A 20,534-nucleotide genomic window follows, 5' to 3' on the forward strand; every position below is an offset into this window, starting at 1 on the left:
TCTGTGGTGAAACTTGAAATGCCACCCTTGTCACTTGCCTTACAAGGGTACCTAAAGAAATGTCCATATCTAATCTCTCTACATCCGGTTTCCCACGGACATATATTTTCATCATGTAGTTTCCTCAAAACTCCCTCAACATGAAGCCACAGAGCACATCATCGTTTCTGTCAGTGCAGATGTGCAGAAAGGACTTCCTATGGTGTCCTGTAAGTTGAAAAGAACTACCCCTGCCTGGTGATCTCTTTGTTTCCCACACCCAGATGGTGCTAAGTGCAGGTTTGTTTTTATTCTCATTGTGAATGTCCTATGCCAAGGTGTTTAATGAGGTTGCCTGTGATGTTTTAGGGAACAGGTTTGGAATGGGAAAGTTTAGAGAGACGGCTGAGGCAAAATATGGCTCAATTTTTCATGTCAGTTTGGCTTCAAAAGAGTAATGATTCCACTGTTTGGAGAATAGTAATTTCTGACTCTGCATCCTCCTAGGACTCAGATGCCAGAGGTGTATTTCTACATTATTGTCTGGTTAGAGTGAAGGGCTGTTTCTCATAAAGAAAGCTCTGCATAGTACAAAGACCAGAGGAAGTCTCAGGCCTCGTGTCTTTTGCTCTATTTTCCGATCTTTTTTTGATCCTCTGGAACTGTAGAATCAAACAATATTCTTCTTTGGCTTGTAAAATTGTAGCATTCATCTTGTTCTAAGTACCTTTCATGTTAGTATTTTCAACGATGTGAGCAGAGTGCAATCCCCAGGCAGTATTTGGGGGTTGCTGTGTTAAATTATTGCAAGATGTGGTTGGATATAAATATGAAATCTTGCTTGTTGTGCATAAATAACCTGGATCATTGCTGTCATGGAACAGGCTCCCAATAGAAGTGTCTAAGCCATGCTGCATTTTTTGAACTGAGATCTTGCTAATCACATTCACGTGCTGATTCTCCATAAGGGTTGCCCCTCCCACCCACTGGTGCTAGCACACAAAAATGCAAGCAAGGAGGGAGGTTCACATTCATACAGTTCTGATGTGAATAATCGTATTTCCATATCAGGTGTGAGAAGGAAATTCCCTAGATTGTGTTGTTTGAAATTTATGAAATTTCTGCTGCATTCTTGATAAGGTTCTGCCTCTGACTCAAAATGGCCTCTCATAAGTTAGCTCTGGCCAAGGTTTCATGAGTTCAACTTTTTACTATTGAGTATCCTAATACATTAGAATTGGCATGGATCTGTGCCTGAAATGTGTAGGACAGTTTTTTAAATGCCACTCTGTGACCACAACCATATTTTTGTAACCTCCTAAATGTAAACATTACCAAGATAAGTTTGAAGTTTTTAATCTAAAAATCATGGGTAGGGTCATTCACAAACATAGGGTTACTTTAAAAAAAAATAGCCTTTCAATAACAATGTATAAAGAATGAATTTATGAAGAATCTAGTTATAAAATTAGATTTCACACATATACCAGTTGATTTCCATTAAAAGATGGTAGTGTGACAATGTTAATTATAATACATATCATGCACAGCAAGGGCACACCACCCAAATTAAATGCTCAGTTTTATTTACATTGAGCCTGCTGTCCTGGAAGCTGTTGGAGAGCATTTTGTGCCAGGTTGAGAATTCAAGTAGATTAGAGAATATATCATCTTTAAAAATGCATGGAAGTCCCTGCCACAGTGATCGGCAAAGATGAGAAGACTCCCTTGGGAATAATAGTTGGGTTTGAGATTAGGTCAAAGGGAAGAAATGAAGCACTTTAATGTTTAAGTAAACTTTGCATCTGTATTGTTCTTATAACTTTTCTTTATTTGCTAAACAGTTAGATGCATGCATCCTTTTATTGGGTTTTTCCACTCCCCTATATTTGAATACCTCTTTGAAGGGCATTTCAGACTGTGCAACTGCTCCTTGGGGAATTATAAACTCACTTAGTTTTTACCTTGCCTTTCATGGGCCACTGAAATTATTTAAGAAATGCATTTTTGCTTTGCTTGGTATCCTTCATGCAATGAACGAGGCAGCAATGATGGTGTGGAGTGTAAGTGTCGGAGGGCAGAGATCCATCTGTCTGATTGCCATGAGTGGCATGGTGTCATGTGTGAATCTCATTAGGATAAAATCGAAAGAGGGAGGAAGGGAAATAATGCAGTTCTGATACTTGAGAGAAACACTTAAACAAGCCCCAAAATTCACCTGGAAGGGTCCTTGAATCAAACACTCCTTTTGGACAACCAAAAGTATATAGATAGGGAAAACATTCAGAGAAGCAACCTGTGACAGTAATAGGTCTTAAAATTATTACTAAAACATATGGGCAATAGCTTAAATATCCATTCCAATACTGGTCTATCTAACAAGTGGTTAGGATACAGCCTGACTGCAATTGGGTCAGGGATGGGTAGCAGGTACTGATGTCGCCCACAAGCATGTTTCAAGACAGTGCTTTGCGCCTGCTCTCCCCGGGTGGCGGCCACACATCTGCCCCCCTCCTGTAGTCTCCAGTGTCTCTTCATCTTTAAACTTCTTCACTGTTTTACTCCCACTCCGCTGCTTCTGCCTTTCCTTTGCCTGTAACTATATTCTTTCATCGCTCTTTAAATTTTTCTTTGCAAGCACCCCCCTTGTTTTTATTCCCCAAAGTTGTAGCGCATTACTTAGAAGAAGAAAGGGAATATCTCAGTGGCCACTTCTCAACCACACTATATCACATTAATGGGGATCATGCGTGTCATTTCTAGAGAGGATATAGTTGGCATCTTGGGTCTTAGAAACAGTCCTAGTTTCTGAGAATGTTAATTTATGGGATTAGAGATTGCATAGTTCAGATTCATGTGGGAACATTTTTTTTTGCCACATTTATGAGTCCTGTCTTACTTTTTTTTTCTGTTTCTTAAAGTATGTTTCTTTTAGTGAAGCAATATAATATAAGCTCAATTTGGAATAATAATGCTGCTGTTAGTTGTAATTTAACTGTACAAATCATTTGTAAATGAGCGGCAACAAGTTTGCCCACTGGCAGCAGAATAGGGGCTGTGTGGGCTGACATCCAGGCCGAGGGGTAGTGAACAAAGTGGTAATGTGTGCCTGAGACAGATGGTAAAGGAAACAGCAGTAGTCTTTCATGATTTGAGGGCTGCCTCGGGATAGTGTAAGTTTATTCAATTGCTCTCCAGAGTCTTTGGATCCACCGAGTAGAGCTTTCAAGAGATAGTTGTGGTTCATTCCTCAAAAATATATTCATCATCAGACCCCGGTAATGTTGGGAGGAGAGAGGCAGAGAGTTTTGCAGTGTTGCAGATGCAGGTGAAATAGATGTACCTGTCCCATGGGACTCACAGGTCAGTCCCATAGATGGGTTTCTGCGCCCCCCATCAACTCTACAACTGTAATTAAAGAGACAGAATTTATATGTGTACATTTTTTTTTGAAATTTGGTCTGAATCCTAAGGAAGTATATTAGTAAAATGACTGGGACCTAGAATGTTAAAACAGAATGTGTGTGTGTGTGTGTGTGTGTGTGTGTGTGTGTGTGTGTGTGTGTGTGATGCATTTTGACTTATCTGCAAGATGATTTTCATAATGCAGTTCTCTTCTTTCCACTTCCCTTTGATTCTCTTGCTATACTCTCCCATTTGTTGCTCCTCCCAGTCCTCTCCTTCACTTTTCCCTATTAGTCCATTCATTCTAGTTCTTTTCTTCTTTGCTCTCTCCTTTCCTTACCTCTCTCTTTTATTAAATTGAAAACTTAACACAATATATTCTGATCACTGTTTTCCCTCTCCTATCTCTTCCCAGATCTCTCCTAAACTCCCCCCACCCATCCAACACTGCTTCTTAGTCATGAGAAAAATCAAACCTACTTTCATATTTCATTCTTATATCGATAAGAGTGGCTCATATCAATAAGACAAAGGACAGCTCATGCTAGTAGGAATGTGGAGAAAGGGGAGCACTCACCTACTGCTGGTGGGAGTGCAAACTTGTTCAGCCACTATAGTATACCCATTATCCTTCCTCTGCCAATTTGTAACCATAAACATTGTTTAATGACTCTTCTGCACCCAAAAGATGGCTGTTCATGCGGATTGCCTGTGGTTACCACATGATCAGAACTTCTTGTTCCATGCGGATTAGAAAGATGTGTTTAGGTTTGGATACCTTCGGCTGTGCTTGAACGGTGACGTCTCCATGTGGACATTTTAGTTTCCTAAGCAAAATATAAAATTAACGAAAAATGAGTGTTGTGAATCTTGTTCCGTGAGTCTAATAAGACAAACAGAGAAGTTTCTGTGAGAAAAGGTGTGTCAGCATTCTTTACTGTGCATGTATAATGCTAGGTAAGGAAGTGCATCTCAGCTACTCCAGATGTGCTTGAAAATGGGTAATTGCCAGGCAGTGGTGGCTCAAACCTTTAATCCCAGCACTTGGGAGGCAGAAGCAGGTGGATCTCTGTGAGTTCAGCCTGGTCTAAAAGAGCTAGTTCCAGGACAGGCTCCAAAGCTACAAAAAAACCCTATTGGAGAAAGAAAGGAAGGAAGAAAGGAAGGAAGGGAGGAAGGAAGGAAGGAAGGAAGGAAGGAAGGAATGAAGGAAAGAAGGAAGAAAATGGGTAATTGTTAAAATCAGAATATCCAAATAATTTTAAACTTTAAAATTCACTCCAGCTGCTGGAAGTACTGTACACTGGATTTCTAATTGTCTAAAATGTTGTAATGACTATGATCATAGACTTATGAGTATTATTGTAGTTTTAAACCTTCAGAATTTTTATTTGTGATACTAAATGTGTTGTGGTTGTAAAAATGAATTATAATTTTTAGATGATAAGAGTTATCTGGAATTTTCTACCTGTCTTTTTTTTTTAAAGTAGAGGGGCTTATATTGCTCATATGTGTAAACATCTGTCCTTGCACAGACCATGCCATCTACAGTGAATGTCTTATGCTCGTTTCCAGGTGAAGACCCTGAAACAAGAAGAATGCGCACAGTCAAGAACATAGCGGACCTGAGACAGAACTTGGAAGAGACCATGTCCAGTCTTCGTGGGACCCAGATAAGTCACAGGTACTAGAACTTCTACCTATCTTTGGAGGGATAAGGAAAAACTATAATGCAACAGTTGATTCCTCTTAGGATGCAGAGAAGAAATTTGGTGTTGTTTACTGTTTTCTTCCCTCAGTACATGTCGATCAGTTTCATTAATCCTTAAGCTGAGAGATGTCAGGTACTTTACTCTTCTCTCTATCTTGTCTCCAATAGAACTTCGTTGTTAGACTGAATTAGCTAGTCAGCAACAAATGTTTCTAGTGAGACTGTTAGAAGAGGGTGGCCAGGGATCCACGCAAGCATGCCTGCAGCAGAATTCTTGCATGGGCCTGAGAATCTTTGGTTGGTTGGTTGTTTTGTTTTTTTGGTTTTTTTTTTTTATTTTTTTCGAGACAGGGTTTCTCGGTAGTTTTTGGTGCCTGTCCTGGAACTAGCTCTTGTAGACCAGGCTGGCCTCGAACTCACAGAGATCTCCCTGCCTCAGCCTCCCGAGTGCTGGGATTAAAGGCGTGCACCACCACTGCCCTGCTTCTGAGAATCTTAAGATGAATGAAATTCTGCATTTTACTTTTCAAGAGTGAAACAATACTTGGTTAGTCTAAAATGTACTGGCAGCCTCTCTTTTGAAAGCAATCACTTTGAATCAGAGTGACTTCCTACATTTTGACATCTGCAGAGACGATTGGGATCATAAAATGAACCCATGCACCGTTCACATTCATAAAAGCGATGAGCTTTTAGCCAGAGTCACTCAACTCTAGCCTTTTCTGTCATCTTGAATCTTGGTCTTAGTGAACTAAAGTCTAGTTAGCTCATCTTTTTTTTTTTTTTTGACAGCACCCTGGAGACAACATTTGATACTACCGTGACAACTGAAGTAAATGGAAGGACCATCCCCAACCTGACAAGCCGACCTACTCCCATGACCTGGAGACTGGGTCAGGCATGTCCTCGTCTTCAGGCTGGAGATGCCCCCTCCATGGGGGCTGGATACCCTCGAAGCGGTACCAGCCGGTTCATCCACACAGACCCCTCCAGGTTCATGTATACAACACCTCTCCGCCGAGCCGCTGTTTCCCGTCTGGGAAACATGTCACAAACAGATATGAGCGAGAAAGCAAGCAGTGACCTGGACGTGTCTTCGGAAGTGGATGTTGGTGGGTACATGAGTGACGGAGACATCCTTGGGAAGAGTCTGAGAGCTGATGACATCAACAGTGGGTAAGTGGCCCTCAGTATGGCAAACATTATTGTCCAGGAGGGGTGTGTGAGGATATGTTAGCTGTGAAGAGGACATAGATGATACCTAGGTCATTAATACTCTGAGATGATTTATGATGTGTCAGGACCTCTTCTGCTCCTTTGTAGAAAGCAAAAATACTGAAGGTTTCTCTTTTTATATTTTTATTGAGCTCTACATTTTCCTCTCTGCTCCCCTCCCTGCCTCTCCCCTCCCCGTTCAGCCCTCCACCAAGGTCCCCATGCTCCCAATTTACTCAGGAGATCTTGCCTTTTTCTACTTTTCATGTAGATTAAATCTATGTGAATCTCTTTTAGTGTCCTCATTGTTGTCTAAGTTCTCTGGGATTGTGGTTTTTAGGCTGGTTTTCTTTGCTTTATGTTTAAACACTGATTATGAGTGAGTACATGTCATAATTGTCTTTCTGTGTCTGGGTTGCCTCACTCAAAATAATGTTTTCTAGCTCCATCTATTTTCCTTCAAAATTCAAAGATTCCTTTGATCAGTCAATAAGTTTTTCTGCTGTTTGTCTAGAGAAGTGGTTCTCAACCTATAAGACACGACCCCTATGGGGTTCAATCAACTCTTTCACAAGGGTTGTCTGAAACCATTGGAAAACATATTTACATTATGATTCACAAACTAGCAAACGTACAGTCATGAAGTAGCAATGAAAATAATGTAATTGGAAGTAGCTACAGCATGAGACACTGTATTAATGGGTCATAGCATTAGAAAGGGTGGGAAAGCCTGGTCTAGAGAATTAGATATGGCCTTAGTAGCTTTCATAATAGTCTTATGTGTTCCTAAGTAACAAATTTCATAGTTACTTAGGGTATGAGGAGACAGGAGTTGTGATGAACTGCTTGTATTTCTCGTTTGGGTCTGGGTGGCTTGCACTGCCCTGAGGAATAAGTACTTTGTGGCATTGTTCAGTAAAGAGCTTCCAGTTTAATTGCAGGGGGAATCATTTCAGAGTCGAAGGGTTTTTGAAGTTTTGATTGCGTTTTGTGTGTTTCTGTTTTGTGTGTCTGTGTGTGGGCTCATGTGTGCAATGGTGAACATGTGGAGTTCACAGGACAACTTGCAGTGGTCGGTTATGTCCTCCTATCATGTGGGGACCTAGGATCTAAATTCGGGTTTGACAGCGGATGCCTTTACCCTTTGAGCTGTCTCTACAGTATCAGAGTTGATAGTTTAGATAGATTGATTTATTCTTTGTTGATGTTTTCAGACTTTAAAATAGTATGATCTTTTCTTCTTTTTCCTATTCCATTCCAAAAATTATAGTTTGTGATTCTAAAATTCTTAAGGTGTTTGGGCAACACCGTGAACAACTTGGTTTAGGTAGAGGATGATGAGCTTTGGAATCAATAGGACATTTCTGTTAAAACTAATCCTGGGCGGATGAGAAGGCTTAGCAGGAAAAAGCACCTTCCACCAAACTGTGGTGGATTTCAACGCCTGGTGTCTTGGTGAAGAAGAGAATATACCAGAGATTGTATTCTGATTTCCACACATATGCTACAAAATGTGCACACACACATACACACACACACACACACACACACACACACACACACACACAGGCAGAGAGAATTAATAAATACAATATGGGAAACCCCATGCTTGTACACTTGCAATTACAATTTTGAGCACTCGGTTTTTTTAATGAGCTTACAGTATGCATGTATATTGATACACAAATCTACATATGTGCATAGATGCACATACACCCCCGAGTTCTGCCTATGATAGCTATTATAAACATCCCAACCCACCGAACAAGCCTTTATTTTCCAGACTTCTAAATATGCTAGCTAATACTTCTTTTTATTTTGACAAGTCTCAAAAATCTTAAGCCTGCGGCAGAGAAGCTCATTTCTGTTTCGTGTCAGATGGTCCTGGTGTTTTCTCTCATTATATTTCACTTACTAATTTTCTCTTTCTCTCTGTGTGTTAACACATGTGATGGTACATATGTAGTTGTCAGAGGACCACTCATAGGAATCAGGTTTATTCCTGCCCCCAAAGTGAGTCCAGGTAACCCAAGTCAGGTTCTCAGGCTTCAGCAGCAAATGCAATCACTGAGTTATCTTGCAGGTTCTGTCCCTGATGGTTCTGATCATCACGTGAGGAATGTCAGCCCAAATTATTTAGAGAATTAGAATTTTGATAATTCTGCTCTTATCTAATCGGGTTTCCAATATCACCCTGATCATTACCATTAAATTGACAAACAGCAATGGTGATGAAGAAAGCACAGCGGGAGAATAATTTGTCTTCCTCAGCCCTGGATGTTTTGCAGTTCCTTTCCGCTTACACTCATACCCAGAATACCTTTAGGGCCACAGCTACCTGCAGGAGGCAAGGAAACATGGCTCAGCTGTGTGCCTTAGAGAGCAAGGAAACTGTTTTGATAACAGCTGGCTGTCACCCCTACTGAGTTGCCTACTGAGGGAAAGCAATGTTTTCAGATCTTTTGTCTTACTTGACTTGTTTCCTTTTTGTTTGGAGCTCAATTCAGACTTCTGGTCTCCACCAGTCTTTCAGAGGAAGTCTATTATATGTGCATTAGTGATCTACATGTTTTATGAATGAAAGTTGTATCAAATTTCACTGAAAGATATTGTATTTCTCTTGCCTATGATTAGAAGAATCATTTTCTTATGATATATTATAATACATAATTATAATTATAATTAGAGTTTGAAACTTCTTTTGTGACATAGCATACATAGAGACTGACTTTTAAAATACAGCAGAGTTCTGTTCTCTGCAGGAAATGAGGCTGGTCTCAGCTAGAGGCTGATTGGAGAACAATGCCTGGAAAACCACTTTCCAGAGTATGTAGTAAGCCACTGTTGGTATCTCAGTGTTGAACTGAAATGTGGAGGACATGAGATCAGAGGTGGTCCAAGAATGTTTTAATTTGGTGTGAAAGCTATGGTTTACTGATTAAAGGAACAAAAAGCTTAACAGGCAGTTATTGTTTAAATATTTAAAGAAATGCTTTATTTAGCTTTTCTGTGAATGCCATGAGGTCTGATGTAGGAGGTCCTTCTGTATTTATGTTGCTTTTATTGGTTAATGAATAAAGCTGCTTTGGCCTATGGCTGGAAGAGATAGATAGATAGATAGATAGATAGATAGATAGATAGATAGATAGATAGATAGATAGATAGAGAGTAGGGGAAGTCAAGGAGACACTATGTAGTTGCCCAAGAAACAAGAAGTAACAAACCATGAGCCTTGTGGTTAAAATATAAAATAATAGAAATGGGTTAATTTAAGATGTAGGAGTTAGCTAGAAATACAGCTGAGAAATCAGCCAAACAGTGTTGTAATTAATATAGTTTCTGTGTGATTATTTGGGTCTGGGCGGTTGGGAAACAAACAAACAGACTCTGTTTACGAGGTCATTGCAAATGAGAATGGAGTTGCATTTTCCATGTACTCTGGATAGGAATGATAAAATTACTTAGTTGGTATTCTCAGAATTCAAAATTGGTTGAAGCATGCAGAGGCTTCCTTATCTCACACTTCTCCTTTTGAAATTACTTCACACACTCGGGAATGCGAAGCTGTCAGTAATTAGGAATTAGTCAGAGGAAGAACTCTTACTTCTAATGAGTTGGAAAAATACATTTATGAAGCAACAAAAGAAAATTTAAGAGAAAAGTTACATGTTTTAATTGAGTAGAAATTGACATTATCTTTAGATATCACAGTGAGAAATAGTTCTGAACAGGTGACCAAATGTTAAAATTCCATTTAAGTCATTTGACCCAAACATGAAAGAAATGAAGAATTCTGAGGGACGAAACTAAAAATAGGAAGTGAAATATACTTTAGTCCCTTTGCTCCTCCCTCAGTTCTCCTAATAACATGGGCTGAATGACATGGGCACAGCAACTGGAAGGCTCTAGAACCTGAGTGTGTCTTTCACGTGAACTCAACAAGTTTCCAACACTGACTCTGGTTTCATATTCAAGTTACCAGGCATTTTGTGTTAACACAGAGACTTTCATAGTACAAACACCAGCCAAACAGTCACTATGTACACAGTGCTATTCCATGATAGGCAATGCTCTTCATCACCTACAGACCACACACACAAATGTATATATATACACACAAATATATACATACACATGTACATCATATACATATTTATATACATCATATATATGCATATAAGATATATATATACACATACATTTATTTAACCTAGATAATAATGCCATAAGCAATTTCTTTTGGGGATATTTATATACCCCGCGTGATTTTTATCATTGCTATCTCAATGTAACCAGAAGTAAGCTTATTACTGCTGTCATTTCCATTTTACAGTTTAAGCAGTTGTCACATATAATTGGAATTCTTTCAGAGCCCACACAGCTAGTACCTTGCAGAACTATAGATAGAGCATCAAGTTCAACAGTATACCAATAAAAGTAAAAGTGGTAGGAACAAACCTCGAGGTTTTAAAAGTAACCAAAAGCTAGGTGTTGTGCCTGTAAATTTAACGCTCATGAAACTTAGGCAGAAGGATGCCATGAGATAGAGGTTACTCTGGATTACAGAGTCTAGGTTAGGTGGGAATGCAGGATGAGATTCTGTCTAGAAACGAACAAATAACTAAGCTACATATATTTACCCCACACAATAATGCCATAAACAATTTCTTTTTGAAGATTAATTATTTTAATTAGCAGGCAAAGGAACTAGTTTTCTCATGACATTTTTGCACATATTTAGTTTAGGCTGGTTCCCTTCTGCACCCACCTTCACGCTATCTGTGCCTCCGTGCCTACCCCATTGCAGGTGTACAATTCATTTTATTTTCATGTCTCATGTATTCTATTATTCTCCCCACACCACTTTTTTTTGTCAGTTCTTGTGGTTACTTCCTGTACTACTGGAGTCCACTTAAGAAAATTTTTACCTATTCCTGTAATTTGAAGGCTTTCTTTATTTTCTACTCTAGCCGTTTCAACATTTAAGGTTTTACATTCATTTACTTAGTGTGTGTTTGTGTGATGTGTATGTGTGTCTGTCTGTCTGTGTGTGCATCTCTGTGTGTGTTTGTGTGTTGTGTATATGGCTGTGTGTGTGTTCACATGTGTCTGTGTGCCTGTGTCTGTATGTGTTTGTGTGTACGCACATGTGTATGTGTGTGTGTGTGTGTGTGTGTGTGTACCTGTGGGTTCATGTCTACTACCTTGGTATAAGTAGTAGCGTGGAGCTCAGAGGACAGACAGCTTTTTCTCCTGCCATCTTGGATACCAGCTTTTCAAGTTTATCAGCATGCAGTTTTCCCAAGTGAGCCATCATTGGGCCCATATTTTTGTTTTAAATTAAAGTCTTCGATCCATTTTGAGTTGATTATTGTACAGGGTGAGTAATATAAATGTAATTCCATTCTTCTTCTAGTAGTTATTCAAGTTTTTAATTGTTTTGCATTTTCACTAGTTGCTTGAGAATTTCATGCGACATGATTTGATCATACCCCCACTCCCTTTCCCACTCTGCTTTATCCTTCCTCCTACATCACCCACCCAACTTTTTGTTCATTTGTTAGAAAATGTTCCAAGAGCATTTTTTCATGTTCATTGCTGTTGTATTTGCTATAGATAGAAAATGCAATCAGTCTATAAATGAAATGTGTTACATATATATCATGGGACATTTAGCTATTAAAATTATGAACTTTATAGGTAAATGGATGGAATTGGAAATATACCTATATATTACATATGTATGTGTGTATATGTTTATACAGATGTAACCCAGCTTGTATGTATATTCCAGCTTTAAACCTTCAGGTTGTGTATTTAAGTTGAGGTACCAGCAGGGTCCAGGAAACTAGAAAAAGGGACATGGGGGGGAAAGGATGCCTACAGAGAGGGTGCTATTAAATGTTATAATATCTGTGTTCTTCATTTAAAATGGCGATACCTTTGTTGATATACTTATGACTTAACATAGGTCCTGATGGGACAGTGGTGGCATACGCCTTTAATCCTGGCACTTGGGAGGCAGAGGCGGGTAGATCTCTCAGTTTGTGGCCAGCCTGGTCTGCAGAATGAGTTCCAGGGCAGTCAGGGCTACACAGAGAATCCCTGTCAAAAAAAGATTTTTTAAAGGTTACTGACTTTTTATAGTAAAGAATATTGATTTTTAAGTAAGTTTTTACTTCTTTCTAATGAGAGTATTTATATATTTTGTAGAGTTTGTTTTGAGTAGTTATTGAAAATTCACAATTCGGTAGGTCTATTAAGTCATGTAGATAAGGTCATTGAATTTTCTCTTGATAATGTCATGTTGGCAAATCCTTTTAGGTACATGACAGACGGCGGGCTCAGCCTCTATAGCAGAAGTCTGAACCGAGTACCAGACACAGCAGTTTCCAGGGATGTCATCCAGCGAGGAGTTCATGACGTGACAGTGGATGCTGACAGGTAATGCTGTCAGCATAGAAGATGCTGACGTGCATGAAGTCATTTCATCAATTAGGTCACAAGGGATTTGCTCTATAAACTCTAACTTCTACTTTGCAATATTTTCAAAACAAAGGCAGTTTCATTTGCTAGAACATTGTCGGTAATGCTGACAAAACATATTGTTGATAGAAAGTATTTAAAATTTCAGTTGCTATAAGAGAAAACTTAGAAGCAGCATAAATTAATTTTCCTAATTTGAAAAAAAGCACGTTGTTAATGTTTATCCATCAATTCAGATGCACTTAGATTTACCTGGAGGCTAATTATACAACTATAAAAATGCATTTCAAACCATCAATTACAATAGGTACAATAAGCTCGATACTTCTCTTGAGAGTACTTTGAAGACATGCTGCTCTTGCTTAGGGCTAACATCTTGTTCTCTTTTAGCTCCAGTTCCTTAAGGAGAGTGGGGGGGGCACGCGTGCGTGTGTTTCAGACATAGTCTGTTTTACCGGAACTGTTCGGATGACTTTTCTCAGAATCCTCAATATTTGAGATCCATGTCTTTGTCAACTAACGTAAAATATATTTCTGATACTGATTTATGTAGTGTTTCACTCCAAACTTTCATTTTACTGAACAAGGAGACAATTGTACTTTTCTTTTTCTTTTTCTTTTTCTTTTTTTTTTTGTTGTTTTGTTTTGTTTTAAGACAAGGTTTCTCTGTAGCTTAGGAGCCCATCCTGGAACTAGCTCTTTAGACCAGGCTAGCCTTGAACTCACAGAGATCCACTGTTTCTGCCTCTCGTGTGCTGGGATCAAAAGTGTATGCCACCACCGCCTGGCTGGCGTTGCATAATTCTATAAGTAATATGAATATATGGAAGAGTTTTTTAATTGGTCATTGATGATAAAGACAACCTCTTAAAACTTAAGATAGTCACATTGTGAAATAAGAGTGTGTACATCTAGTGTAGTTTTGATAGCTCTACCCAAAAGGGAGGTAGTGAATTCTTCAGACTCATTCTATATTAATACCTTATCAATCATGTCTGGTTCATTCTACATTAATACCTCATAAATCATGTCGACCAGAAGAGCAATCTCAGCTCTCATCCTTCTGCACTCATTAGCCCAGTCTTTATTCTCTCTATGTGTATGTGTGCACACATATCTTTGTGTGTGCATGTGGAGCATGTAACTGTGTGTGGAAACATTTCTCCCCTCTGCACTCTGAATTCACAGACATTTATGGTCACTGACTATTACAGCAGCTTCATCCCTAACCCCTGGTATTTTTTCCATCCTTCAAGCAATGTAAACAAATTTTTAACTGAGAGCACTGACTTGCTGTTCCTTGCCTGTGTATTCTTTGCTACACCGTTGGCCTTTTTGCCTACAGTTTCAGCTCAAGGTCACATTATTGGGGAAGTATGCTTCTTCCTAAACACATTTTCTGTCTTTATTCATCATTACAAATGATGTCATGATCACCATGCATTGAGGCGTTAACAAAAGCTTGTTTTAGTGAATGAACGTAAGTAATCTATTCGTTTAGTGTATGTAGTCTGTCAGGCTGACAAAAGGGCCCTCACTGTAAGGTAAGCAAATAAATTGAGGCAAGAAATAAGGAGGTAGAGTATCAGGCCTAGTCATTTAAGTAGTAAATGATAAGATTTTTTTCTCATTTTAATTCATTTCTAAGTGTCAAAACAAGAACACATGCTATCATTGTGTTTTTAAATGAATTGTCTTGAGCCAATGTAAGAGATACAACCGGTGATGATGGCACCGCAGAATGTGACGTCATCAGTTGGGACAAGCATCTCACTAGGTAGAACTGTGAAAACCTATTCTCTCAGTCTCCCAGTTAATTTTAATACAAACAGCACAAATCTATGGTCATTGCCCCAACGTGAGCACTTCTGAGAAGAGCTGGCCTCAAGCTTGCCTAGGGCTTGTAATTTGGTAGTAATTAAAATGTGTGAAATTGCTATGTTCACAAGCACTGTGCACATTGAAATCACACTTGAATTTCTATGCAGAATGAGAAACCAAGCCCTTAATGTGCATCCTTGACATTTGAAGAATAAATAAAGAGGATAAAACTATTGAGGAGGTAAATTCAGCTCTAATGTAGAGTGAGGGACCACGAGAGTCACTGAGACATCGGAAATGGAATAGGACATAAGAGACAGCAGTTCCAGATACTGTGGAGAAATGACTCCAGCATTTGCTGCTTACCAGTCATTATATCTAACCTAGTTTCCCTGAAGCGGTAAAGGGAAGTGCCAGGTGATGGAAACAGGAAAATTAAGTGGGAAGCAATAAGGTCAAAACAGCGAGGGGAAGGTGGAAGCTCATGCAGACAGGAGTGAGGACAAGGGCCAGATCAAAGTAATTATGATTGCTGAGCTGTTCGGCTGTATCGCAGAGATTAATTTTGCTGCCTCTTCCTCACTGGAAATCATCTTAATAGAGGAAAGATTTATTTTGGTTCATGATTTCAGAGTGTGCCTTCTATCTTGGCAAGAAAAGCAAAACATAGCAGTTCATTATGGCCAGAAGGAAATAGCAGGGACAGAGGAAGCGACCTGGGAAAGGAACGGCATTGAGAGACGTGCCTCCCATCCCTCAGTTGTTTTCTTTAAAAGGCCCCATAGTCTTCTCACAACAGCCTTGGTGTAGAAGGTTCTTCTGTTCATGTGCTACTTTCCTTGGTTAATTAATAAAGAAACTTCTTTGGGCCGGATAGGGCAGAACTTAGGTGGGTAGAGAAGACAGAACTGAATGCTGGGAAAAGGGCAGAGTGGGAGACACCATGGATCTTCTGCCTGAGATGGACGCTGGTTAGAATCTTGCCGGTAAGCCACAGTCATGTGGCCATACACAGATGAATAGAAATGGGTTAAATTAAGATGTAAGAATTAGCCAATAAGAAGTTAGAGCTAATGGCCAAGGAGTGTTTTAATTAATATAGTTTCTGTGTGGTTATTTCAAGTGTAAGCTAGCCGGGCAGCCAGGACAAACAAGGGGCCCACCTTGCAGCACTGCCTTGCAATGGCATCATATAAATCCACAAATGAATTAGATCATGTAGGTATGAGACCAGAGCTCTGCAGATCTAAGTTCCTGTGGAAAAGCTCTCAAAGGCATATCCACACGTGTGCTTCATAATGCATTGCTCCTTAATCCAATCAGACTGACAGTGATAATTGACCATCATATATGTGCAAGGATCTGAACTTGCATAATAAATTTCTAGACAAATGAGGAAAGCATTTTTCAACTGATGATTGTGGCCTTTGAGGGTTGCATATCAGATAGCATGCATATCAGATATTTCCATTATGATTCATGACAGTAACAAAATTGTAATTATGAAGTAGCATAATTTTATGCCTGGAAATCACTACAACATGAGGAAGTATATTAAAGGGACATAGCATTATAAGTTTGAGATCCATTGAACTAGGGGTGGATTTCATATGTAGGATACTAAAATAATTTGGAAAGAGATTATATATATTCTTTAGATTTGATGCCTATACTCCTCTTGATATTTAGGTGTGTGGTCTTGGAAACACATTAGATTGTGAGAGTATAATCTTTATAAATAAATTTATTTCCCTAGAAAATAAGGCTCCAGAGAGCTAATGATTTCTCTCAATGTCAAGTTATAACCAAATAAATAAATAGATAGATAAATAAGTAAATAAGTAAGTAAGTAAGTAAGTAAATAAATCTCTATCTGTGACAGGAGGCAGAAACTCACCAGACATCATATCTGCTGCTGTCTAAAGTATTCTGGTCTTCTAGCCTCTACAATTGAGAAACAAACTGATGCCACTTCAAAGCCACTAAGTCCATAGAATTTCGTTGTGGATGTCTGGACAGACAAGCAAGGTGTAGCTGTTGAGAGAAGTGGTTCAAAAGAACTCCATCTAAAACAGAAAAGGTGCTGTCAACATTAGTACAGAAGGGTCGAAAAATATCTGCAGTTTCTAAATCTGTTCCTCTGTAGAAACTCAATTGCTACTGAAATTGAGGTTGGAGTCCTGAGAAATCAGTCCAAATTTACAATTATGGCTGAATGTTAATGAAAGTACTACAGATAAAACCTTTCTAGAGAGATAGAGAAAGCGTAGTTAAAATGCTATCAACTTCACTGGGATCAAAATCAGGAGACAAAAGTTATCCACTTTCATTGGATATGTGAGCAAGTTTTAGTAAATATACACAAACAAACACTGCTCATAACCAACCATAGAACATTCCCCGTACCCCAGAAAGATCCCCAATGTCTATTGCCAATCGTTACTCAGATACTCAGTCATCATCAGCAACACTTGTGCTTTAGCCTGTAGAACTGCCTTTTCTGTATCCTTTACATGAATGGGTTCCTACAGTCTGCAGTCTGATGTTTCTTTCCCTAAGTATGCTTCTGAGGTTCAAGAACGTAGCATATCTCACTAGTTTATTCTTTATTGTTAAGTGTTATATAATTAAGTGGATATTGATAGTATTGTGTGTTATTTATTCATCAATTTGTGGACAATTTAATTATTCCCATATTCCAACTATTTAGAATAATGCTGCTATAAACATTCATGTGTAAGTCTGTGTTTGGGGTATGTGTTTTATTTTTCCCTGGTTGACATCTAGATATTTAATGTTTAGATCTTATGACAAATTTGTTTAACTTTTTAAAATTATTGCCTGTCTTCCAAATTGCCACATAGCACCATTCCTGTAAGCAAAGGATGATAATTCCAGTTTTGTCTTATAAGTATTATACATATGTACATACATATATATATATATATGTATACATACATATGTATGTGTATAAATATATGACTTCTTTGTTGAAACATTCATTTCAATCTTTTGGGAATTGGAATTGAGATATCCTCTATTTAGTGACTTTTAACACTTTTTAATAGTATAATTTTGGATGCAATTCATTAACAAGGGTGATAACATGAGTTAATAATATTTTATACCTTGTTTTAAGGATATGAAGCACAAAATATTAAATTTGGATATTTGCACTTTATTCTTTTTAGTACTAAGAATACTTGACATAACTTGTGATTAGGCAGGTAACACTTGAAGCAATTAGTTTATAGTAAATTCAAGAGTGGACATGATTTCTGATGTCTTACTTGGTGGCTTGTGTAGAAGAGCAGAGAAAATACATTTTCCCAGAACTGACTACTGGCTGGTTGACTCTAATAAGATTTGCTCTTGTTTTTGGTTGTTGCTTGTCTAGTTGGTTGGTTGGTTGGTTGAGTTTTGAAATGGAGTCTTGGATTATAGCCTAAATTAGTCTTGGATTTCCTTAGCCTGTCTCAGCCACTCTGGGTTATTGAGATTTCAGGCATATGCCATTATTTGTGACTCATTATAAATGTGTGTGTGTGTGTGTGAAATGATGAAGATTGAAATTATAATTATTCTTGCATATGATAAAGATTGGATACAAGCTGAGTTGAGATGGAGGTGAAGCACAGGATGTTGCTAAACCATGAGACAAATGTTTCCAAAATACAGTGGGAGTTTAGAAGTCCTTGGGGATGTCTTATGAAAAGATGGAAATGAGGAGGCTGTTCTTCATACAGAGAAAAAAGAAGCATATAGTCACACCAGTTGTCTAAACCTACCATTGAACATTGACATTGCAAAGAGACTCACAGAACATTGTAATAACTGTGTTGGGAAGCATGCATGAGAGGAGGAAGCCTTTGCTGTTCCCATGCCTGCTTCACACAGGAAAAAAAAATAAAGTCAACATATTTCTCCTAAGAGGGCAAGCAAATATTTTATGGCTCAGATTCGTTATGTTTGCCTTTTGTCTACATGCACTATAATGACTCGCTCTATTCCGTGTTGGTTTGCTCTGGTGTAATCACAGAAACAGTATAGTCCCATACCTTCAGTATTTCCTTCATTAGCTTATTAGCTTTCAATAGTAATTTAAAGCAAATAAAAAAGTAATAGGCTGAGGTGAAAATAGATAAAGTAAATGTCATTACTTAATTTTATAATCAAATGGCCTGCCATTTTGCTCATAGATCTTGCCTCTAAATAAAGAGAGCTAAATGGAAAATATTAGGGACCTGTAACAACTATTGTTTGATGTCCTTTTATCCTCCCTTTTCTACTCTGCACACATATCAGGCCTATGTGTTGATGCTGAACTTCCCCTCACCCAGTAATGAGGGCTGGCTGATCCCATAGTGAATAAACATATAAGCTTCATTGGAGACAGAACTCCTAAAGTCAGATCATACCACACATGCACTGGGATACTGTACTCAGAAGTCTTGACTTTAGAAGGTCACTGGAATGAAGATTGTGAAAATCTTAAATGCTGTTGATTCAAAACATACACTTACAGTGCAACCATCCCAGCTCATAGACATGCTTTAATTGGAATTTCCTTCAGTATCTTTCAGAATAAAAGAACAAATACACAAATGTTATAAATGCTACATGATCTCTGAAAAACTTGTTGGGCAGGCAATATATATGTATACATGATTTATTAAGGGTGGTACTGCAAGTGTAATTGTAAGTCCAGTATTTTGGAACTTTGGAGGGTAAGGGAGGATAGTTAAGAATTAGAGACCAGACTCTGTTATTTGCCCATTTTAAGGTCTCCTGGACTAAACAGTAAAACCCATCTCAAAACTCTCTTAATATTAAGATTGGGCAAAATATAACTTCGTCTTTTTGTAATGGTTTTCTCAATAAAAGTCATAGTCTTGGTACTCTAGTTTATATAGGATTCTCCACTATATGTTTGCAATATGATTTATTGCTGAACCTTTGGAAAATGGTAATGATGAGAATAGAAGAAAGATAGGAGTCAAGGTTATTATAATGAAAATAGCACAGAAGAACCAGTTTGTACATGGGTTATATTGTTTAAATACATTATTTTATCTTGCAACAGCCCCATGATAGCTTTTATTATTACCTTTTATTAACACTAAATGTTCATCATAATAAGAGTAAATCCTTCTAAAGAAGAGTTTCTAGATCAAGTAATTTGCCTGAAGAATTTGCTAATAAACCATGAGAACTTATTTGAACCCAGTTCCTGTATTTTTACTGTTATTTAAAATAATAAATTAGATCAAGATTATCATGTCTTAATGGTAGTTTCTGATTTTTCTGAAAACTTTCTCTGTTATTCTAAATATATCTGTTTAGAATATGAACAGACTTTTTAGTCCCGCTCCAGAAATGAAAAAAAAAATGTGGGTCAGCTCAGTATATGAATATATTCTACTTCCACTGCAAACTGTCAATAGATGTAAAAACACATGAGACCCAATGTGCTTGTTCTGGAGTTGTTGAAGGCAGTGGTCCTCATCCTGTGGATCATGACCCCTTTGGAGTCAAAAGACCCTTTCACGGGAGTTACTTGGGATCATCAGAAAACACAAATATTTATATTATGATTAACTACAGTAGAAAAATTAGAGTTATATAGTAGCAATCAAAATAATTTTATAGTTGAGGGTCACCACAACATGAGGAACTCTAACTATTAAAGGGTCACAGACCTGGAAAGTTGGGAAGCACTGATCTAAGGAATGTCTACTCTACTGATGCCAGTAAAGCAAGTTAGAGATTTTTGTTCTTTGTCATAATACTGGAAATTGTTTTGAGACAAGGCTTGCCTATATAGCCTTAGCTATCCTCAAACTTCCCATTTTTGCCACCATAGCACTGAGAGTGCAGGTTTGTGCTTCTGTGCCTATGCATTTAGAGCTGTTATTGA

At 38.2% G+C, this 20,534-nt stretch overlaps 1 protein-coding gene across 6 annotated transcripts in view; it reads left to right on the forward strand.

Moving 5' to 3' along the window:
- The window catches only part of Nav3 (neuron navigator 3), a 477,963-nt gene that overhangs the window by 343,882 nt on the left and 113,547 nt on the right, over positions 1-20,534 (forward strand). For all 6 annotated transcript variants that reach the window (XM_075954789.1, XM_075954787.1, XM_075954788.1 and 3 more), the window contains 3 exons: positions 4,960-5,068; positions 5,888-6,271; positions 12,635-12,754. In XM_075954789.1, the coding sequence (XP_075810904.1) occupies positions 4,960-5,068; positions 5,888-6,271; positions 12,635-12,754 (613 nt within the window). The remainder of the gene's footprint in view (positions 1-4,959; positions 5,069-5,887; positions 6,272-12,634; positions 12,755-20,534) is intronic.

This window comes from Microtus pennsylvanicus, chromosome 20, assembly GCF_037038515.1.
Source record: "Microtus pennsylvanicus isolate mMicPen1 chromosome 20, mMicPen1.hap1, whole genome shotgun sequence".
Taxonomy (NCBI): domain Eukaryota; kingdom Metazoa; phylum Chordata; class Mammalia; order Rodentia; family Cricetidae; genus Microtus; species Microtus pennsylvanicus.